The 24,851-nt window shown below is 35.2% G+C and overlaps 1 protein-coding gene across 1 annotated transcript; it reads left to right on the top strand.

The window, feature by feature from the left end:
* Positions 1–6,262: 6,262 nt before the first annotated feature.
* LOC134854202 (serine/threonine-protein kinase H1 homolog) lies at positions 6,263–22,835 on the top strand. The gene is made up of 6 exons (XM_063870362.1): positions 6,263–6,857; positions 13,442–13,670; positions 14,311–14,547; positions 16,270–16,427; positions 17,650–17,903; positions 21,098–22,835. Exons 1-6 carry the CDS (start codon positions 6,537–6,539, stop codon positions 21,264–21,266), a joined length of 1,368 nt encoding a protein of 455 aa, XP_063726432.1. The 5' UTR covers positions 6,263–6,536; the 3' UTR covers positions 21,267–22,835.
* The last annotated feature ends 2,016 nt before the right edge of the window (positions 22,836–24,851 follow it).

The following is a 24,851-nucleotide window of genomic DNA, read 5'->3' as shown; positions in this document are numbered from 1 at the left end:
CGCAGCTCCTAAAATTGAGAATCGTTCCAATATCAGTTGGTATTTGATTCCATCCAAAGACTACGTTTTTACGTGTGTCCACGTTAATTTTAATGTAAAGACAGGCGAGGTTACCTCTTTCTATCTATAGTTAACTGTAGATTAGGATGCGATTGATTTGCAGCGTTTAAATATTCTTCTGGATTTCCTTTCACTGTTCTCACGATATCATCTACATATCTCAGTAAGAGTTTTTTCCTCTGATTGTTCGTTTCTTTCTCTTAACTCACAGCATGCCGAGCAAAATCAAATAGTACTAGCTATGTGTCTATATTCCATTTTTTGAAGCTCATTACCTTTTTGGTGGAACCAATTTAGACATTTTTCACATTCACACTTTTCTCTCTATACGTAATCTTTTTCTACATTCTGAACAGTTGCCATTTAGATCTTCAATTGGCTTGCAAATTTTTGGATTCTCATTCCTCAATACAGGTTTGAACTCTTTCATCTACAAATTTGAAAGTATGACTGCAAGAGAGGCTCCCATAGCCAAACCATCCTTCTATTGACAGCAGATAATATTGCACTTAAAGTGAACTTGACCTACAGCAAGGCTTAGCAATCACGTCATAGTATTGCGTGCAATGTCTGTAGGTTTCTTTTGCTCATAAAGCTTGATAATGAGTGGAATACTAGTGTACAAACTTTCAAGCGCTAAAAAAATTAAGTTCTCATCAGAGTCTAGTTTAACCTTCTCAATAATCTTTCTTGCTGCTTGCGTGTTTGTTTCTACGTTCGCTCCCTTACTTCTATCAAAAAATTGGACTACATTTTGTTCAAGTTATCATATAAAATTCCAGTCAGAATTAGGAGAGGGCGCAGTGGTATGTTTTTCTTGAGTATTTTTGCTAAGCGGTACACACGAGCCTGTTGACTACCTGCTGACCTCAATTTGGTGTATAGATGTTCACTTATGTCTTTCCTATTTTTCAGACTCAACAGCTCTTTGCTAATATCTTTCTCAAAGTCAAAAATTAATAGTATGATTCATTGCTCTAACTTGGTCTGACTGTTAAAACTCTAGCAGTTTGACTTCGTATTGGTCTTTTTTCATGATTTAAAACCCAACCACTTAATCAATTGGCACTGCTAAAGATTGCTGTTTTTTGAGATATTTTTTAAATTTTTTCCACCCCTCTATCAGATGATGTCTGTTTCACTCACATCACATAAGCTTTAGCCGCTGCTTCAATATCACACAGCGGCTCCCCTAATACGTTCTTGGGAACATCCACATCAGTTAAATCATTCCAAACTGGGTGTTTGGGTACCACGGATAAAAATTCTTGCACCCACCTTGGTAATTCAATGCACTCTAAAGCTATGACTTACCTGTCATCCTATTTGCGTACCGGTCTATTTTGTGTTTCTGAGAGTTTTTTAATTTTGTTTTTGTGGGTTCCATTCACTGTGCTTGAATTGTTTCTGTTCACATTTATAATGAAGTGCAAAACTGACGGCCAAAATTCTTCATCAACCATCCGCAGCACTGTCACTCTCGCTTTCCATAACTTGTGTCTAATGCTCTTCTCGTAATTTCTAGCCTTATTTATTTCAGTTCCGAGTAGTTTAGCTGAAAACAATGAACCGTTTGGTAAAAAAAAACATTTTCCGGCACCCGGAATTGCAAAAAGTCCGCTATGATATCGTTTTGAAAGCCGTTTTTCAGAAATTCAAGTCTTTCAAAACTATTATTTAGTTTAAGATAATTTTAAAGATAACCTATCAATATTTTCCACGAAATTTTATTTTTCGGTGTCAGTCGTGAAATTGACAGGGGAAGAATTATTGAGTTCATTACTTCGCAGGCCAAGAGGAAGTAAGCTCCCGGGGTACAAGGCAAAGAACAAACAAAACAATACTAACAGTTTGATGAAGTACCATCCGCTTAATTCCTCTCTTTCCGTTCCTCTAGTGCCTTCGCTCTTGTCTGCGAGGGTCTGTTTTTGACTGATGTTGTCTTGCCAATCGGTCCCGGTAGATTTCCTGATTCTCCACTACCAACCTGAGCGACTTCAACTCCAGGGCACTATCTTGGTGAAGCTCCAAATGCTCTCTCACCAATTCTGGCTCGTGTTTTCTCTTCCTCTTCGATAAAAGGTACTTGGTCATGATTACTTTTCGGCCAATACAAAACAAATAAAATTTGAAATTAAAAAAATGACTTTTTTAAAAATTGGAAAATGAGAAAAATCGAAAAAAAATTTTAAAAAAAATTGAATTAAAAGATGAAATTGAGAGGAAGTCTCAGAAACTCAAGTCTGATGATATAATCATGATATAATTTCAGCGCGAATTTCAAAATTGCAAACTTTTGGTTGGTTGAATTCTTTTTATTTTGTAAAGCCAATGTCTTAAGATATTTTTATGATCGATGATCATTTTATAAAATGTTATTACTTTTCAACGTGCTGATGCACAATTGTTCGAAAATGTTCATAATTTTAATTTTCTTAACTACTTGTCGTGACCAAAAAAAGATTTTGCAAGCAAGTTACGAAATTTAACCAGTGTTCAATTGGTTTTCACCACAAGAAAATTAGAATATTGTTTACCATCGCTGAATTCAGCATTTTCTAAGGTCAAGAGTGGTTATAAACTTTCATGCAGAGGATGCACTTTCACCTATGTCGGACAAACTGTTCGACATTTGACCACTAGGGTTGAGAAACCAAAGAAAACAGGCTCACCTGGAGGTCTCCATCTTCAGCAAGGCAGGCTTGAGGGAAATAGCGCAGATAATAGTTAAGTAATTATAGATAGGTCGAGTAACCAAACAAAAATGTTAACATTACAGGCATACATATCAGGAAAGAGAAACCGGACTTGAACACGCGCGAGGAGCAGGGAGTTAACACTGAAAATTCAGTTCCAATTTGTTTTTGGTTTTTCTTTGGAAGCGTTCACTCTAAATGGAAAGTATGACTCAGATTATTGCCTACGAAATCATTTTAAATCTTTCAATTATTTTAGGAGGTTAAAAGTGTTTTAATCTGAATAGTGATTTGAGAGGTCAATTTTGATTAGCTTTTCTTATCATGTTGATTTAGAATCAAAATTCATGTGAATCATTGTAAATAACATTTGTAAATTGATGTTTTATCATCATTTAGATTAGTTTATTAAAAAAATTCTGACGTTGCACATAGTTGCAAAAACGTTTGAAACTTACTTTTTATCAAAAATGTCTTCTCTATAGTTATGTAAATTTTGTAATAATGCTTAAATTTGATTGGTGGAATGATTTGATTTTTTGTTTTGAAGCGCTTTACTGTCTTTTATGATGTTTTAACGTCTGTAAAGAATTTTATATCAATTTTAATAACCTGAAGATGGACATAGCTCCAAAAATGTTCGAATTTATATTTTAATAGTTTTTCTTCGTAAAAAAGGTTCTTGGGTTGTTAATTCAAAAAGGTGCTTGTCTAAATGGAATCGAAACTATGTCTCAAAAACTTCCAAATAACTTAAATAAAATTTTTTGAAAGATTTTCAGAGGTTAAAAGTATTTTAACCTCAATAATTTAAGAAGTCAACTGTGATTGGCTAATTTTTAACACATTGGCTTAAAACCAAATTTTGTTTCAAAAAGTTTCAAAAACCGAAAAATTTGTATAAGGAAACACTAAGTAAGATAAAAAATCTGAGAAACTTAAGGAAAACTAAAAATTACAAAATTCTTACGTAATATTGCTAAAATTTGATTGGTGGAAAGATTTTATTTTTTATTAAGAACCACTCAATGGTCTTTTATGATGTTTCAACGGCTGTAAATCATTTTATATCAATTGTTTTAACCTGACGATGAACATAGATCCGAACATAGATCTGAACATAGATCAGTTTTCTTCCTAAAGATTTGTTTGATTTATTAAATATAAAGTTTGTAAATTGACGTTTTATTGCCATTTAGATTAGCTTATGGTCAAAATCCAAACGATGCACATAGTTGCGAAAACGTTTGAAATTTACTTTTCATCAAAAATATTTTCTCTATATTTAGGTAAATTTTGTAATAATGCTTAAATTTGATTGGTGGAATGATTTGATTTTTATTTTGAAGCACGTTACTGTCTTTAAGGATGTCTTAACGTCTGTAAAAATTTTTATATCAATTTTAATAAAGCTCCGAAAATGTTCGAATTCATATTTTAACAATTTTTTTTTCGTAAAAAATGTTTTTGGGTTATTAATTCAAAAAAGTGCTTGTCTAAATTGAATCGAAACTATGTCTCAGAAATTTCCAAACAACTTAAACAAAGTTTTGTGAAATAATTTCAGAGGTTAAAATTATTTTAACCTGAATAATTTAAGGAGTCAACTGTGATTGGCTAATTTTTAACATAATGGCTTAAAACCAAATTGTGTTTAAAAAAGTTTCGAAAATCTAAAAATTATAAGGAAACGCTAAGTAAGATTAAAAACCTGAGAAATTTAAGGAAAACTAATGATTACGAAATTCTTACGTAATATTGCTAAAATTTGATTGGTGGAAAAATTTTATTTTTCGTAAGGAACCACTTAATGGTCTTTTATGATGTTTCAACGTCTGTAAATTATTTTATATCAATTTTATTAACCTGACGATGGACATACTTCCGAATTCGCCTTTTAATCAGTTTTCTTCTTAAAAATTAGTTTTATTATTAGTACATAAAATTTGTAAATTGACGTTTTATCGTCATTTAGATTAGTTTATGGTCAAAATCCTAATGATGCACATAGTTGCGAAAACGTTTGAAATTTACTTTTCATCAGAAATTCTTTTTAATTGTGCCTCCTCTCATGCTGATAAACTATGTGCGGGGAGCGTATTTGTCTTTGCTTCTAGGCTTTCAACTATACCGGGAGAGTCGACGAGATTACAAGGCAATGTAACAGTCGCCTATTTAAGTCACATATGAGATTAAAGAAAAATGGGCCCTATAACCATTGGCTCAAGAGTCAGGGACACTATCTTTTGTGTTTTTCTATCTCAAACGGTCGGAGCCAATTCGGTTCACTTGCGACATTAGACTAACACCTTTGTTACAGCTTAAAGGCCACTACCAAACCCCCCCACCCCACTCTAGAAAATAAGAACGTCCCCATACCTAGGTCTCAAAATACCTAAAACACGCGAACGCCGTTAAAAACAGGGTCGGACAATCCGTATAGTTACTTTTTATTAGACAGTGGAACTTTGATTCATTTCAGATGGATCAACCTAAAACTCTCCTTACCTCAACAAAACAAAACAAAAAAACTCAAGAAATTTAAATTGGGTACTCACATACCGTCACACTCTAGAATTTGAGGAACTTGATTAACAAGTAACTCTAGAAAAACTAGGGAATTAAGTTTGACTCGAGTAGTTTTAAATTAATAAGTTTCAGCTTGAGAAATGAATTTTGGGGCTGGACCTTTGGGAGACTTCGGCTGTCCACTTTTCCACCGTAGGTTCACCATGGTTCAATACTGATTCGCTTTCTTCTCCACTCGCGATCACTCTGTCTTCTGTTAAGAATGAGACAGCTCTACTCTCGTATAATCTTATATCTGGAAATTGCGAATAGCAATTTCCAGCTGTTTTTTCGACTACTTTCACGCGATTGTAGTTCGTTTCTTCTGATATTTTCAGTTGTCGCGAGAAACTTGAGCATGACATGCTCAAATCGAATTTTTGAGAAATTCCATTTCACCCCAAAATCATGTTTCTTGCGTTGTCCAAGGTCAAACTTCCAAATATGACCGACTGGCACACAACAACTAAATTCTTGGCCTGCAAACAGCAATCTATCTGTTTGAATAGATTCTATCATGTCCTCCTTTTTTTTATAGTACATTAGATACGTTGTCAATCCAGCCGAACTTGTTTATCTGTTCGAACCACAATGGAGTCATGATTCGAACCACAATTAAAAAATTTTCAAAAAAATTTACTAGCGTCGAGAAAAACCGGTTTAAAGTTTTTTGATTTTTCGTCATATTTCGAAGGAATAAAACGAGCAAGCAGTCTTATTTTAATTGTTGAAAAGCTTACAATAGCCTAATTTAAAGCGTAAAAACTTAGTTTTTTTTGAGTAACGTTAATTTAATTTGAGTATTTTAGCGCCTCTTCAAATTTTTTGTTTTTCTAATCACTTTTCTTTGAAAAATTGTGTTTCAATTTGTTTATTTTACTATGACTGTCGAATATACCTTATCCCCAGATTTTTGATCAGCTCCTTTATTACACCACGCCGAAAAAAAACGACAATATTTCAAAAAAGCGTTGTTGTATTTTTTAGACAATGGTCGGAACATTCTGTGCTTATTGCACAGTAACCGGCTATCCTTGTTTATTACTAGTCATGTTTTCAACTTTTCAGAAAAAAATAGAATTCCGTTTAGATTCGTTTTCAAGATTTCCTGATTGTTTGATGACAATTGGACATGCGTCGCAACTGTATCATTTTATGTAGTTAAGTTGTTCTTTATGAGGGATCTAGAAACCCTGGAATTTTGCCGCGCCAATGGGCTGTGCTTTATCCCACGAGAAAGATGACGTGGACCCCAAAAAGCATGTCGAAAATATCTTCCCGAATTCCGAAAAAAATGTCTTAAATTTCCAAAATGAGACTCAACAAACTGCCATTAATGAAGAAAAGGAGAAACATTTAGAAGACAGAGAGTTCGATACGAAAACAAAAACTCCCGATAGTCAGAATCAGGAGCGAGTCAGCAGTTCGCAGTCGAAGCAGAGAAGAAAACCATTTGTAAGGGACAAGTTTGATCCCAGAGTGCTGCAGAAATATGAAGTGAAAGCTTTGATTGGCAGAGGAAGTTTCAGCAAGGTAAAAAGTTTTTCACTGTACTTAGTCATAATTGTTGGAAAAAATTGACTGCAAATTGATGTTGCGTTTTTTTCCCACCATTTGAAAAATGTCGAGGAACTTCGTATTCGGGTGTTTTAATGTTTCTTTTTTTTTCACTTTTTTGTCTTCCGTGCAAAATCAGCTACCACAAACAATCATCGGAATGATTCCAATGATAAATCATTTTAAAGACTTTTCAGTGGTGATTCGACAACTTCTAAAATCTCCAAAAAATTTTCCCAGTGTCGAAAAAACCGGCTTCAACTTTGTTTTTCGTCTAATTTTGACCGAATTAAGTGATTGTTAAATTGTTCAATTAGGTTAAAAAACTTGTTTTTTTCCAACAAAATTCAGTGCTGAAAGCTTTGGCACTTCCCTGGCAACAAAATTAAAAAAAAAATGTTGTGCTAAAAATAGAAATAATTTCGATTTTTTTTTGTTTTTTTTTTGAATGTTTTGTTTATTTTTTTTTGAAGCTAATCGTTGCTGATTATGCCCTCTTTACTAGCTTGACAATCGTTTTTGTTTATGCCTATTTTTTAATTTCAAAAAAATTGTGCAAAAAATAAAATTTTCTATTTTTTTATTTGTTTGTTTTTCTAGTCATTTGTCTTCAAAAACTGTTGTCCAGTTTGACTATTTTACTATAAATGAGTATTATGCCGAATCTTTTCGTCTAATTTTGACCGAATTAAGTGATTGTTAAATTGTTCAATTAGGTTAAAAAACTTGTTTTTTTTCCAAAAAAAGTTTAGTGCTGAAAGCTTTGGCACTTCCCTGGCAAGAAAGTTTTAAAAAAAAATGTTGTGCTAAAAAAAGAAATAATTTCGATTTTTTTTGAATTTTCGTTTTGAATGTTTTGTTTGTTATTTTTTTTGAAGCTAATCGTTGCTGATTATGCCCTATTTACTAGCTTGACAATCGTTTTTGTTTATGCCTTTTTTTTAATTTCAAAAAAATTGTGCAAAAAACAAAATTTTCTATTTTTTTATTTGTTTGTTATTCTAGTCATTTGTCTTCAAAAACGATTGTCCAGTTTGACTATTTTACTATAAATGTGTATTATGCCGAATCTTTTCGTCTAATTTTGACCGAATTAGTGATTGTTAAATTTCTCATTTAGGTTAAAAAACTTGTTTTTCTTCCAAAAAAATTTAGTGCTGACAGCTTTGGCACTTCCCTGGCGAGAAATTTTTTAAAAAAAATGTTGTGCTAAAAATAGAAATAATTTCGATTTTTTTGAATTTTCTTGTTGAATGTTTTGTTTGTTTTTTTTTGAAGCTAATCGTTGCTGATTATGCCCTATTTACTAGCTTGACAATCGTTTTTGTTTATGTCTATTTTTTAATTTCAAAAAAATTGTGCAAAAAATAAAATTTTCTATCTTTTTATTTGTTTGTTTTTCTAGTCATTTGTTTTCAAAAACTGTTGTCCAGTTTGACTATTTTACTATAAATGTGTATTATGCCGAATTTTGAGTGTTTGTTGTGTGTTTGTGCCAGCAACAAGATAATTTTTCCAGAAGCCATTAAGTGCTTGCAACGTCACTATTGAACGTAAAATAACATAAAACTAGTCGGAAAGAATTCAGAAGTGAGGTTGTGTACCGTACTGAGATTTGACATCAAACTTATTCAGCGAAAACATTGCTTTTTAATAAGTTGCCTGATAATAATTTTGATGGCATGATTTACGCTAAGTCTGTCGGCTATGAAATTTTGTTTTGACGCGAGTATTATTGGAAACGCGTATTATTTATTATGGTAATAGGGATCACTCTAAAAACATGCCTGCTCCAGAGATAACTTGCAGATGCGAGAAAAAAATCGACACTGAAGAGGCGGGTTTTAACAGATTTTGACCGTGCCAACAACAAGATGGTTTTTCTTGTTGCTATACAATGCTTGCAAGGTGTATTCAGATCTGCTTTGGTATTGAACGTCAAGTTGGATAAATTTAGTGGGAAAGAAGAGTAGTTATGTACCGTATTGAATTTTGACATTCAATTTAATCAGTGAGAACATAGATTTTTATTGAGTTGCTTGATAATAATTTCGATCAGTGGAGTATTTTAAGTAAAATGCTTTGTAGTTGGTTTTAATTTTTCAAGAAGTTTTATTCAAGTTAAATTCTACCATCGATACCGGGCAGTTTTCTGGGTTATCACACTGCAATGCCAGTTTTCAATAACGGCTTGGGACGTCAGCCGAACTAGCTAGAAGCCTTTGAAGTTTTTTTTTGTAAAAATCAGCTCGAATGATGTGGAATATCTTTGATATGCGAGATTCTGACAGAATAACCGACGATGAGCTACGAACGGAGTTTTGGCAATGAAAAATTTATTCGCTGCCTGTGTCATTATGGATGCATATTTTTTATGGTGATATGGATTAGTGTGAAGAGATGCCAGGATGAGAAATATCTTGCAATGTAAGAAAAAATCTACACTGAAGACTCCAGCTGGTTTTCTACAGATTTGAGCTTGCAATTACAAGATGATATTTCAAGACGCCACAAACTACTGGCAAGGATTATGCAAGTTGGCTTCATATTTGAGTGAATCAAGATAAAACTAGTGGGAAAGAGTTCAGAATAGTGGTTTATAAGTTACTTGATAAAAATTTCCGTAACTGGCTCAGTTGAAGCAAAAAACGTTGTATGTTGATTATGCTTTTGCTAGAAACTTTAATTAGGCTAATTTATACCATCGAAATTTGATGGATATTTTCGTGAATGAAACACTTTGCAATTCCCTTTTCCATTAGCACTACAAGACGGCGGTTGAACTAACATCTCGCTTTCGAAAGTTTTTCAACATTAAGCTTGAATGAAGTGCATCTTCCTTGATATGCGCGATGGTTGCTACGAACATTTAGAATAACCGACGAGTTGCTAGAATAACCGACGAGTTGCTAGAATAACCGACGAGTTGCTACGAACGGGGATTTGCAAATGAAAATTTAGTCTGAAGCCAGTATCATTGGGGATGCGTATTTTAAAATTGTGATGTTGAAGAGATGTCAGGACGAAAAATTACTTGCAGATGTGAGAAAAAAGTCTACACTGAAGACTCCAGCTGGTTTTCTACAGATTTTGATCGTGCCAAAACAAGATGATATTTCCAGACGCCAAAACAAGATGATATTTCTAGGATTATTCAAGTTTGTTTCAATTGTGAGTGTGAATCAAGATAAAACTAGTGACAAAGAGTTCCGAACAGTTGTTGTGACTCTTACTAAACTTTGATTTTCAACCGAATCAGTGAGCGTTTTTGAATTGCTGGATAATAATTTTGATCAGTGACGTAATTTAAGCTAAATACGTTGTACGTTGATTATTTTTTTGCTTGTAACTTTAAGCTAAACTCTACCATCGACTAGGTGGATGTTTTCTTGAATAAAGTTTTTTGCAATCCCCATCTTCATGAATACCACGAGAGGTCAGTCGAACTAACAACGCGCATTCGAAGGTTCTTGAAATTAAGCTCGAATAAAATGCATCATCTTTAATATTGGAGACGGTGACAGAATAACCGATGACGAAATTCGAACGGGGATTTGCAAATGAAAAACTCAATTGAAGCCAGTATCATTTGGGATGCGTATCTTTAATTGTGATATGGATTACTGTGAAAAAAATGCCAGGACGATAAATAACTTGCTGCTTGAGAAAAAAATCTTCTACACTGAAGACCCCGGCTGGTTTTCAACAGATTTTGACATGATGAAATTCCCAGGTGCCACAAATTTCTCGCAACGAGTATTGAAATCTGCTCGAATGTTGAAATCAAATAAGATAAAACTAGTACGAAAGAGATCAGAAAAGTGGTTGCGTACCCTATTGAACATTGAATTTGAAAATTTTCAGTGAACAAAGTTAGTACGTTATTAGGTTGCTGGATAATAATATTGATCAGTGATGTGATTTAAGCAATTTTTTTGTTGTATTCTGATTAGATTTTGCCAGAAGTTTTCCTCAAGCTAAATTCTACACTCGACACGCTAAATTCTACAATCGAATCTGCTTTGGTATTGAACGTCAATTAAGATAAAAAACTAGTGGAAAAGACGATTGGTTGTGTACCAAAGACGAGTGGCTGTGGACCAATGCTTAACTTCTTCACTGAAAAAGTTGAACTTCAGTGAATTGCTTGATGGAAACTTTGATCAGTGGTTTGATAAAAGCAAAGCTCATGGATTGTTGATTATACTTTTATGAGAAATTTTCCTGAAACTAAATTTTTTCATCGACACCAGGTGAATTTTTGTTCTTAAAAATGTTGCAATCCCCTTTTTCAATAACACCATGGGACATCGGACGAACTAACATCACGCATTCAAAATTTCTAGAAAGTTAATCTCAATTGAACTGCATTAACTTCGATATGCGAGATGCCGTTGACGAGCTACAAGCGTGATATACAGTAGAGAGGTTTTGTACCATACTGAGCTTTGAAGTTCAACTTTTTCAGCGAACACATTGAACCTCCATAAGTTTTTTTTTTTATTTTGACCAGTGGCATGGTGTAAGCTAGGTTCATTGTTTGCTTGGAGTTTTCATTAAGCGCTTTCTTCCATCGACACCAGCTGGATAAATTCTTGAATAAAACACTTGGGAATCCCCGTTCTAATAAAACCATAAGACGTCAGACGAACCAACAACACGCATTCGAAACTTCAAGAAAAGTAAGCTTGAATTAAGTGTAATGTCTTCGGTATGCGAGATGGTGACAGAATAACCGACAAGAGCTCCAAACGGAGATTTGCAATCGAAAAATTTAATTGACACCAGTATTATTGAGACGTGTATTTTTTATTGTGATATGGAAAGATTACTCTGAAGAGATGCCGGGAAGAGAGATAATTTGCAATGAGAAAAAAATCCTTTGAAGAATCAGGCTGATTTTAAACAGATTTTGATTGTCCAACAACAAACTGAAATTTCCAGATGCCACAAGGTGCTTGCACGGAATATTCAAATCTGCTCTAATTTCGAATCGAATCGAACAGTAGTCAAATCGAAGAGTAGTTGTGTACCGTCTTAAACTGTAACCTTCGATTTGACTTCGAAAATCAGAACAGCAAATAATTCTAATCTCGACAGCCGAAGACTGCTCTTTTTCTTCCCCCCTCCAACTTGCAAATTTTTATTAGGAAAATTTCGTTCGAATTGTTTGATTGCTACAAAACTTCGATGTTTTCATTTGAGACAACCACCGACAAGCTAAGACACTCGTCTCGACAGAGCTTAGAATAAGATTAAGGGACACTACCCTAACTCCTCTCGATTTTTTTTAAAATTTGCGATGGGCCGACTGTACAGTGCACTGTTTGTGCACAGTCTGCTACAATTTAACAACATCAGGGTATTTATTGATTAGTGCGCTTCATTTTTTTTTTTGGTGATACTGTTCCTAAAAACCCGACTTAGACTAAAAGTTATCAAAATCCGAAATCCAAATGGATACGTACTCTTTGCTAAAATCTGTTTGGAAAACTCCACGTTTCTGTCATCTGAATCAAGTTATTAATGGCTTCAAAGTTACATTTTTTGCTAGCTCATGTGATCAAACAAAAGGCTCTCTGACTCGTGATTAAAGGCTTTTTGAATATTAAAAATGTTCTACTAATCTTTGGTTCCGTTACTCAATTTCTCCCTTATATAACAGAATCCCTACATTTTCGAGTTTGCATTACTCAATGCCAAACTGCTGAAAATATAAGTGATATTGTGCAATTTAAAGTTCTAAAAATCTTGCTTTAATGTTAAACCGATACAAAAACTAGATAAATATCAAAATGAACCAAAGCAAATCCTATCAGTCACATCAATAACCAGGCATAATTTGGAATACGAGGACGAGTAAAGGAATGCGATGACAATGATCCGAGAAAACGTCAAGAGCACGATATCATGAATTGTAAAAATAGTTGCTCTTATGGAATGTGAATGCAACTTCAACGGTCGAATCGGACTAGGCCAAAGAGTAACGGCCAAAATCAAACATATTTTTTAAACTGCAAAAGTTTTTCAAAGTCTGTTTTCAGGGTTGTCATGTTAATAACAAGGTGTTATTAACATACCTATATTTAACATGTTATTAACACAATATTTTCAACAATTCGAGCTTTCATTTCGAATGCAGTCGTTTTCATATTTCATCGAAGAAATTGGTCGACTAGGCCACTGCTCTTTCCTCCAGAGCTACATTAGAGCGGTGTTTCTGAATTCTTGGACTCACCTATGGAAAATTCGAAATTCTTGGGGCGTCGAGAAGGCTGGAAAGCTAGCTTTTCTCTTTAAACAACTCACTGAGAGATTTTAAAACTCAAATTTGTTTTTAACGTGTTTTTTTTTTCATATATTTAACATGTTAACATGTTGAAAACGTTTTAGTTAACAATATGACAGCCTTGTATGTTTTGAATTTTAACGCCATTTCAAAGTCTCGAGGTCAGAAAAATTTCAAAAACTTAAGACGTCAGATAAATTCGTTATGTACTATATTACTGGATTAGATAGTCTTCTGGAAAATAATGCGTGGGTGTTTATTTTGCATTTAGGTGGTGAGGGTAGAGAACAGAAAAACGCGGCAACCGTACGCGATTAAGATGATCGAAATGCATCCGGGCGGTGGCCGTGACCTGTTTCTGGCTGAAGTGAGCGTGCTTCAGAGGGTGAGACATGACAATGTTGTCAAGCTATATGAGGTGCTAGAGACGAGAGATCGCTCATATCTGGTTATGGAACTAGCAACGGGTGGAGAGTTGTTCGACCGAATTGTTGCTAGAGGTTAGTCGCCTTATGACAAATTTCTGATCACTGATCTAAAACCGTTTTTTTAGCTGTTTTTTTATTACAGTTTTTTTTATCATTGCTCCAGGGGCGGATTTAGGGGGGGGGGGGGGCGGGGGGGGCGGACGCCCCCCCCCCCTCAGGGATTCGACCCCCTGCCGACCCAAAGGGTCCCCCCTTTGATACTTTTTCAGAAATCCATTTTTGGCCGACCGACCCTAAATTTTTTCTAAAGGCGCCTTCGGCGCCAATATATACTAACTTTGAGGGGGAGCGCGCGCCAAAAAAAACGCGATTTTTTTTCGTCAAAATTTTTCAAAAATTGCCCAAAAACGGCTTTTTTGACTGTTTTTTCAAAAATTTGCCTGCGGCGCTGAAAATTTAGCCAAAGTAGGGCCAAAACAGTGCTTTGGGAGAGCTCGAAAAATCAATTTAGTCGACCTAAAAAAAAAAAAAGGTCGTCAAAATTTTTTGAAAATCCGCCCCCCCCTCGAGAAAATCCTAGATCCGCCCCTGCATTGCTCTAAAACAAGTTTTTTTTAGGGAAGGCAGGGAAATATTCAAGGGGTCCACGGAAAAAAGTTTGGAACGTTGGTTTTAACTTAGTATTTGAGCTGCATTTTGTGTCACTTTGTAGGTCACTTTACGGAACGTGATGCCGTGCACTGTATGGGTATGGTACTAGAAGGAGTGGCGTATCTTCACAAGTTAGGCATAACCCACAGAGACCTGAAGCCAGAGAACCTCTTATTCTACCACCCGGGACATGACTCCAAGATCATCATCACCGACTTCGGACTGAGTTGCTCGAGGAAGAGTGGACAGAACCAGTTGATGAGAACCACTTGCGGAACCCCAGAATACATCGCACCAGGTCTGTTGTTGTTGTCTACCTAATTCATTGGTCATCGGTGCCTGTAGTGATAATGGGAATCGGATAGTTTCGGGGCGTCCTCGCAAATTACACTGCAGCTTAGCTGGAGGACAGTTGTTTTTTAACTTTGATTATTTTTCTGAATGGCTCATAATCTACGTGGTTTATATATTTTAAGCTATAAAGACATCGTTAAATATTTATTTGCAGTTAAGTGGTAATTTTTTTGCTTCCATCCAGCGTTGCGTTCAGGGCGCTATATTGTATGTTAAATAGTTCGGTTTTCAAGTCGTCTTTGACGGTTTGAAATTCCTACTTGGACTTGTTCACGTTCTGCTGCTTGAGCACAGTTGGGTGCCGAACATCCAAATAGCTTCCACCCAATTTTGGTATCAGAGTAGGCGACGGTACGAGGAACAGTTAGTAGAGGTAGTAAACGCTAAATGAACAAGTTCAAGTTTGGTATTTGAAACGAACAAGAGGGACTACGACTAGCGAGTTTCAGATAGAGACAACGATTAATTTTTTACAATCTGCAGCCAATTATGTCAGGTTTATAAATTTGAACCGGGTAATTTTAAGGTGTATATTGTCATTAAACTGATATACGTACCACTGAAATTGTCAGGTTTTCTAAGTGACGTTTTTCTGTCGTAAAAACATGAAATATTTTTATTATTTGAATTTTTGCTGTTTTCGTTTTTGCTACGCTTATTTAGTTTTTGTTTCTTTCATTGCCATACTTCTATAATTATTAGGTTCTCGAATATCCTCGTGTTTAGGACAGCACTTTGCAATCCAAATAGATTCGTTTGCTGTCCTCTCCGAGTTGCAAAAAAAAACTTTTTAAAAATTATCTTCAGGTGAGAAACTAATTATTCTTTCTTTCTTTCTTCTTCACGATAGCTACATTGCTTATATAATAACTTAATACAAGGCGACGAATTTCTGGGCATAATTACCCACTTGCATCTATCTAGATATGACGCATCAAGATCCTCAAATTTATTCTAGAAATTTCCTCAGAATCAGCTGATTGTTTATATTTTTTGAAAAAGAACAGTTGGAAAAAACTGTTTAAAACATGTTAAAGCATGTTTCAAACAGCCCTTGTTTTTGTGCCAACTCTGCATGTAATCAAGGTCCCGAAAAGGACCAGGATTTTTTGATTTCTGGCTTTTAACACGATACTTCTATAAGATATTTCTGTAATTTTGAAAACGACCCTTCTGTGTCCTCGTTTTCAAAATTACAGAGATATAATTCAAGTTTTTTGTTCAACAGTAAAATAAACGGAATTGGTTTTAACAGAAAAGTATAGGCTTTCTATCTGGGTTACTTCTACATATTCCGCTTGGAACATTCGGTGAGGGGTTACAAAGAAGCTGGTAGCGGTAATTGAGAATAACAGAACATTAGTATAACAGAAAATCAGTATGGGTGGTTTGATAGTATACAGAATTAGACAAAGTAAAAAACATACAGGGGCAATTATGACATCAACTGAGTGAACCGGTGCACGACTAATGCAATTTTTTTTGTGTTAATTGTAGGATTTGTTCCCGTTTCCATTTTCACTTCAGTCCATTGACTTTTTGTAGCTAAAATTTAAACCTTTTTCAATAACTAATATTCAGTGATAGAAAGAACATTACTAGAGACAACATGGAATCGAACCTGGGATCAATGGAGCAAAAACTGTTTATTGTTCTGTTTGTTCAGAGATCCTGATGCGAAAGCCATACAGTTGTGGTGTGGACATGTGGGCTGTTGGTGTGATCTGCTACATCCTCTTAAGTGGCACGATGCCATTCGACGATGACAACAAGACTCGCCTCTACAGAGCAATAATCCGTGCACACTATTCCTTCCGACAACCAGTTAGTTACATAGCGTAATAGCATGAAGTTCTCAGGTTGTTCCAGTCTGAGAACAGGATGTTCCAAGTAGCAAAGGATGTTCCAGTCATATTCTTTAAAAAATAAACGAGAGCATAAAACTTCAGCGTATTCGATAGTAATATTCATAAATAAGCATATTGGAGGATATTTTTTTCAAAAATGACCAGAAACCAAAAAACTTAGTTTGAAGTTTTTTTATCCCCAAGATGGCGCTAAAGATTTTTTAAAAAGTTTTCCGGTATTAAAGAAAAGTTTCATTGCTTATCCTTCTGTTTTGAGACTACCTAACTTATCAAGTAGAATACATCGACCTTCGCTCAGCCTTAGGTGATCGAAACTTTTCAATCTGATACGCGAACTATTCAATTCGGAAGTTTTTTGACAGTTTACATCTACATGATTTATATATTTAAGCAATCAAGACATCCATTGAGGTTTTCTCGTCACTGGGAGAAAAATTCCAGTTTTTATTGTCGTTGGAATCACCACTGAAAACGCTTGAAAATAATATATCACTCGACACCTTCCGATGATTATTTGTGGTACCTGATTTTGAATAAAAAATAATAGATTTTAAATAAAATAAAAAATACCCGTTTTTCATCCCCATTTTTCAATGGCCGGAGCAAGAAGGATAAGCAGTGCTGTGCAAGTTACACAGAATATTTCGAACGCAAAAAAAATTAGTTGAGAACTTGAAAACAAAACATGAAAAAACATAAAATTACCAATTTGTGTGCAAAGGTAAGTTGACAATTGCTGAAATTATCTAAAGTTTGCATCTCGAGGGCGATTTTTTGTCTATACCCTCATGTGATTAAGTGTGAAAAACGGAAAAGTTCAGCCCTGTTTTCCTCAGCACATAACTTTTCTGGAGTTTTTTTTAGAATCTAAATCACAATAGGTTTTTAATGTTAACTTTCTTAAATCATACGAGCTTATATTGAGTTATCTTAAAATGGGCAGTAAAAACCCATCGTATGCCCTAGTTGCCTTCGTTCTTTTTGTGGTGTGGTCGGAACAATTGTTTCGATCTCTCTGAATGTTTTGTTGTGCATCAAAGTATTAGTTTTCCAAATGTTAATTTTGCTAAAATTTGTTAATTTGATCCGTTATGATGTGTAACTGAACCTCCTCGCGTGTTTTCGTTAAGAGTTTAAGGTTTTTTCCTAATTTGTTCATTCAATTTATTCGTTCCTAGTGTTGGGATGACGTATCAGAACAGGCCAAGGAGTTCATCGGCAGACTGCTAGTAGTGAACGTGGATAAGAGACTCACTGCAGACCAAGCACTGCGACACCCCTGGATAGCATTAGGCAGACACTATTCTGCAGGCCAAGGGGGAAGTAAGAACCTCCACAGGACCATCAGTCACAACTTGATGGAGAGGGCCTCGTCAAAGGGAACGAGATCGTCCAAGTCCACCACTGGAACAGGCGGAAACAAGTCTAACAGGTACATTTGTCAAATCGATTTACATAAAAATTGGGGTGTGATTTGAAGGATAGTTTTTGCTTGGTCGTTCCAATCAGGCGATCTTTTTATTACCTTTACGAAAACAAGTGTCTTGTAATCGGGAACTAGATTTTTTTCCGTAAACAACGTGCTTCGATCTTGCTTTATTACCGAATCTCAACAATTTCCAGGTTCCCTCGCACTTGGCCTAGAGGTAACGCCGTCGCTTTGGCACCCCAAGGTCTGGAGTTCGAATCACGGCTGGACGTTTTTTTTTTCAGTATGTACGCGATTAAAAAAAAAATTCCGGTAAAAGATGATTTGTCGGACTTTCGTGTGTCTGCTCAAGTTTTCTCGGCTTAGTTGCCACGTCACGGATTTTTCTTGTGTTTTAAGCAAGTATCATGGTAGTTGCAAATTTTTTCATTGTAGTTTTAGGAGTACTTGAAACTTTAAAAAAAAATTTTATTCGTGTCTTGATTGGCTTGGTTGCCAAGAATTATTGTTTGATTAAAACGTGTATTATAAAATGTATGAGATAGCGTTTTTTTATTTTGCTTTTCGAGACGCTTTTGAATATATTTTTTTCAGAAATCATTCTACCCATTTTCAAAAAAGTATCAATGGAAAGAACGCCTCCTCCCCTGTGTGCCTGCTTTCTACCCTAATCTCTTTTTGTTTTACCCCTCTGTATACATCCTTCGAAAAAGTCTCTGGGGAGAATTTTTTACCCTTAGTTTTAATTTTTTTTAATTTCTCAAAAAATACCGTAACAAATCTGAGGTCTTGATTTCAATGAATAGAAAGGGTTTGAAAAGCTCCCCTGCATTTTTTTTTTACACATAAAGTGATGTAAACCGGATTTGTCAACTTTTTGAATTTTTGATCGTTCTTTTGAATTTTTGAATTTTTTCGACTAGCTATGGTTTTGTACAAAGCTCATTTGTTTAGCCAAGGGTTTGTACAAAGAAACAACTTATCTAAAGTTTTGTACTAAGTTCAAATTCGGAAAAAATTTCAATCCACGTTTCGGTTTCCTTGTACTCTATCTTTTTCCAAGGTTTGATCCTTTATTACACTAGCGTTCAGCTTGTGTATTATTACGAACCTTCTTTTTTTTCTAACCTATCTCGCAAATAAAAGTGTTCATTAAAACTGTTTTTTTTATTTGGAAGTTTCACTATAGTATTGGAAATTGCATAGCATCTGTTCTCTGCTTTACTTGAGGCTTGTGTTTGGTGACTATTAAGCACGTGTACGACACCTAATTTGTATGACACCTAATTTGTATGCGACACCTAATTTGTGTGTGCTTCGCCTCTTTGTAAAGTTTGATATTGATAAAATGAATTCTTGTTCTCATTGTTATTTTTTGTTTTAGGTTGGTTTTAACACCTGCGAAGCTAGTGTATTAAAACGAACCTTCTTTTTTTCCAACCTAAGTCGCAAATATTAGTGCGGCACCCCAAGAATGGTGAAGCACGTTGACAGCTTTTTGATAGCATGTGCTTTGACATTCGAATAGTAATAAATTAACACAGTTGATGCATTTTCAATTCATCAAATGAACCGAAAAAAGCTATTTGTTTGAATTAACATCACAATAATAAAAACTCGATTTCAGAAAATTTCTAATTCAATTTATCTCGCAATTTTCCGAGAAGCATAATTACACAAGCAATGCTTGTGCTATAGCATGAACTATCTTTTTTTTTCCAAACTAAGTCGCAAATTTTGTTGCGACGCAAATATTGTTGCGATAAAATGTGTTAATTTTGAAAGTGTTCATTTTGATAAATAACCAGCGATTACGTACAGCCAATGCTAAGGATATTAACACAGACTAATATTGTTATTGTAACATTCGTAAGCTAATGTTGTCTTGAGCTTAAATTTGAAAAGATATTTCACCTGTGATCTTTTTTGGTAAAGTTATGAGGGTTTAAAGATTGATATTTTGGCCAATTTAACACAATTAACGCGCGATTTATTTCGCGCTATTAACGCGTAAGCGGAGATTTAATTCGTCTTAGAATTCGTTCCAAATCGGTTGAAGGAAGCGTTTTTTGCCATAATTGATTTGTTACTAGAAGCGAAATTCATCTTTTTGTACTGAATATGGCGTATGGGGGGATGATTTTCACAGAAATTCTCAATAAAAAAAATCATTTTAGTTTTATTACATTTAATTTTTTCATGTTACTACTGCTCTATAGACTGCTGTTTAAATGAGACTCGTTAGTTGGTAAATTTCTTTAAATCAAGTTGACTGGTACTGCTAATGCGTCATACTTGGCATGCGTCACTTAAGAAGTTTTGTAGACTCAAAGTTGTACTCATTCAGTTTTTCCCAGTAGCGTTACCGTTCAAATTTTTGCTTGTGTATGCGAAGTGCAACTTCGCCTCTGTGTTTATACATAATGTGGCTTTATGCTTTGCGATTTGTTTCATGCAAAGTTAGTGTGTATGCCTTCAGTTTGTTATATTCCAAATTAATAATTGCAAAATTGAGTCTTTTTTCATTTGGTGCTGAATCGCATTGGCAGTTTGATAGCATATGTAGCTGCTTTATTCGTGACTAGTATTTCTGCTTTGTTAAGCTTGAGTGGCTGAGGGGGTTGTGCTTTAGTCTCAAAATCTTTTGATTGCAGTAGGTCGCAGATTCGAATCCTGCACCTAGCCGAGTTTTTGCTAATGCGAGGCTTATTTCTACTTCTTCGTATTTAGCTTGATAGAGCTGCTTTTTGGGCGTGTTCTCGCAAGTGTTCGCGAAGCACAGCTTAGCCTCTGTCTACTATACTAGGAAGGTCTATAGTTTTTTGAGAAAATGGTGGCCAACTTGCTCCAGCTTTAACTGTGCCCCTAACTCTTTTATCGAGATATACGAAAACTTTGGTTCACCTATTTTTTTTTCAACATTTTCCCTTTTTTACTTATGTTTTTTTTGTTTGTTTTGCATCGCAAGTGGTTTGATTTTTTTGTCTAACTCTTAAAGTGACCATTTGGCCTATGCGAAATCAAAGAACAGTCTTTTTTGAATCCCCTCTTCTGAACTTCTTTGCTTTAAAAAATGATTAGAGAAATGAAATAGATAGTATATTAATAAGTTTTTAAATTGTGTCGAATTGATAGACAAAATGGTTCCCTTTGTTTCATGCTCTAAGATGACATTGTTTATTGACATTTCTCTTCAGGTCTGGCAAGAGCGGTAGGAGTGGACGCAGTGGGAGGAGCTCGCTGTCCAGTGGGGGGAGGTCACTGAGACCAGTGAGTGGACACAAGATCACACCCAAGGACACCCACGAGATAGAGGTCATCAGGAGATCGTGCAGTACATTCAGTCCCCCCAGTAGTACAGACTGAAACTCCTCCCCCTCCCCCTTTACTCTCACTCTCTTTCCTTTCCACTGCCTCTACACCTTTTATAGTGGTTTTGAAGAGTAGCTGGCTCTGCGAGAGGTGCTTCAAAGAAGCGTAGCTTTCCGGACGGTTACAAAGAAGCGTCCTAAATATTAACTACTTACTCCTTCTATACCTAAAAGCACTGGGTCACCCAAATCGGCTAGCATTGAAATTAGTTTTAGTGATGCCTAGCTATGCCTCGTCTATTTGGTCCGAACGACATCGGCTGTTCTGGACGAAAAGAGGTCAAACAACTTGAATTATTGAGAAGAATCCTGAACTGGTTTCTTGGCTCAGCTAGAAAAAACCTTACGAGATGTTGCGACTACAAGCTAAACAAATGATCCTGCCATGTTTTGCCGATGTTTTTGATAGACTAAGAAAAACTAAGTCTATTTTAATGACGTCAACTGAAAGGCGCGGGCCGCCCTCAGTCAGAGACGTGGGTTCTCAAGACAATCAGAATTAGCTCAAATCAATAAGAATTAGTCGTTTTGATTATTCCTCCCACTTAATAGCGAATTTGAGTTGAGTTAGAAAAAAACGAATAAGGTTGATTAAAAGTAAATCTTTTGGCTAATTTGTGCAATTCGTTATTATGATTTTAGCTTACATCAAATTTAGGAGTGGTAGTATTATCGAAAAGAGACAAATCTTTGTGCTGCTAATTTCTATCCAGATGTGTTTATAATTATGATTGAATTATTGCAATCAAAGCCAGCGGATGCTAGAAAAAAATTGACAATCCGTGTTACGATGATTTGCTATGGTCGAATTTGGGCAATTTTCAACCAGTCAGTGTCCTTTAAACTGCCAAAAACTGACTGATTGTGCTGAATGATTATTCTGAAGTTTTGAAAACTGAATTGTGATTGGTCGCTATGATTTTTCCCCATGAGAGAATCCGCCTTTAAAAATTGAACTGAATAAACGCTTGTTGGTAATATGGCAATAGCAGTTTTCAAAATGCAGATTTTTGTATGCTTATTTTTTTTTTGTGTGAAGGTCAATTCAAAAAGGGCATCTCACATTTCTATTTTCTAATTGAGAATTTGGTACGTTGAAAAGTTGCATAACATCAAGTTGTTGTAAATAAAGCATCAACTCAGTTCAATTTTTTGTTCGCTGTTTTTAGGCTCTGCTATTCGTTTCTTTGTATAAGTGCTCTTATTTGAGCCAGAAATTCATCTAATGAACAGCCTTTATTTCCTCCAATGTGCCTTTGAAAACACAAAAATCTATCCTGCCTCTAAGTGCTTGAAGCGAGTTAAACATCTTGCAATATAGCAGAATAAATTTGAAATCAAAATCTTTTAACGATTAATTGATTCGTTTCTTTGTTTTTCATAGTTTTAATTTAGTTACTCGAGGAGCTAACGTTTGTATTTCAAGTGCCGATATAGTTTAACTTCTGAAAATTAACTGCAAGCTAAGCATTCGTGCTGTGATTGATGTGCAATTTAAGAAACTTAAAAAATATATATTTTGGATTTGAATCTAATTTAAAGAATTGAATTTCTTAAAACTAAATTTTTTCGCACAAATTGAAACACCCATGTAATACTTTTGGAAACAGCGTGTGTAGTAAACACGTGTTAAAAGTTCGAGCTTTGGCCTTATTCAGGTGATTTTCGTCTACGTTTTTTTTCGTTTTCAATAGAATCAGGTGTCATAATTGAGTGTCAGACGAGGTGAAGTGATGAAGATTTAAGCTGGTATGAACCTGTTCAGACTTTTCCTTTGTCACGAAGAAATTTTTGACGGTTCAGAATCGTTGTAGACTCAACATATGCTCAAAGCTAAAATGCAATTGTTGTAATTCAGACATGGGCTAAATGGATGTGGTTTACTCGAGTAAGAGAATTTTTTTTATAAAAAGCTATCCTCATCCCCCGAAACTAAGAAAATTGGCAATATTCTTGTTCCGACCATAAAGAGCCAGGATGATCTTTTTCGGGTGTGAGTTTTTGTTGAGTGATATTTGAATCGAGTGATATATCATATCAATGCCCTTTCAATCTGGATTCGGACGACGTTTAAAATAATTCAAAACGATTTCTCAGTGTCAAGATTTACCGATTTGCATTTAAGTCTAATTGCGAGCGAGTATGATTGAAAAAGCTTTTAATTAGGCCGTGCAAAATTCATTTTCCTCCAGAATAATTACTGTTTACCCAAGCTAGCGTAGTGTAATAGTACGATTCTTTTGTTCAACCATAGTTCGAATGAAAGACCTCGTTTGGTGGAACTTTTGCTATAATCACACTCTGTATTGGAATTTTCATATCTGTTCTGTATTTTATTCGTGATCGTGGCTAGTGTTTGTCGATCGTCAAGTGAATGTGGCTCCGAGGAAAGGTAGCGAGACTCCTAATCTACTAGTTGGAGGCTTAATGCGGCAATTAGCACTACTTTTATTTAGATTCGGTGGCACTTTCGCTGCATAGAATTGGCAAGTTGTTAGCTACTGTAGTGGCCTTATTAATGGCTACAGTTACTTTTCAAGTGATCGAATTTTCTATATTAATGTGGTCCGAACTCTCTGTACTACTTGGGCAGCAACTGGCTACTCTTGTCACGATAGTGATTAGCAAGCGTTATCAAACACTTGGGAATTCAAGTCATGGTAATGTCTATCTCTACCTCGGTGCTGTAGAAGTCTATTTAAGAATAATAGAAGTTACATTTGAAAGGTTCCTTTAACTTATAAATGTCATTAAGAGCTAATTTTCCAAGGCGTCTTTGACGCTTGCTGATTTGGATTTTTTGGTCAAGCTTTGAGTCACATTTCTGGTCCTTTTTTAACCAGTCCAACTCGCAAATAAAATTGCTCATTCGGTGGCACGTTCGCTGCATAGCAGTGGCAGGTTAATATCTTGTTTTCCGTTTTTTTAGTGGCTTGTCTTTCCATTTTTTAAAGGTGAGTAGTACAGTTATGTAGGGCAGTCGACTTGTATGCTTTTCAAAGTCTTTAATATTTGTAGGTTGCCTTTTCTCTTTTTTAACCTTTTGAAAGCTATTTCTTGGCGTTTTGTCACTTGTGTTCGCAAGTGCTGCTTCGTCTGTGTGTATAACGCAGTTTAAGGAAGTTTTTATGGGCTTTTGGTTGGCTTTTTATATATGACTTTAAAAAAAACTTTTGATTTTGTTTGGTTTTTTAGTATTTTTTTGTGATTTTGTGGTTTTTTTAGTATTGAATTTTTGATTTGTTTCAACTGCTCGAATTTAATTGCAATCAATTATTTATGAAAATTGTTTCGTAGTTTTCCTGTTTGCATTTTTGCATCGCAAGTGACGAGAAGCTCCGCTTCACCTGAGTCGAGTTGCTGTGCAAAGTTCGAAATCCAGGCAGTTCAATGCTTGTTTTTATTTTTAATTTGGTCAAAAATGATTTTAATCTGAAGCTTAATGACGCCCTGATCGTTTTGAATCTCTCCCAATAATGAAAAAAAAAAGTTTCCGAAAATTTCCCCACCGCTATTGTGCGCCACCCCTCTCAATGCTGTCTGAACAGAAAAGATAAGATTTGAATGCGAAATTGGCAGG

This window comes from Symsagittifera roscoffensis, chromosome 9 (genome assembly GCF_963678635.1).
Source record: "Symsagittifera roscoffensis chromosome 9, txSymRosc1.1, whole genome shotgun sequence".
NCBI classification, from domain to species: domain Eukaryota; kingdom Metazoa; phylum Xenacoelomorpha; order Acoela; family Convolutidae; genus Symsagittifera; species Symsagittifera roscoffensis.
The sequence above is the reverse complement of the archived record's forward strand: the minus strand, read 5'-3'. Positions and strand labels throughout refer to the sequence as shown.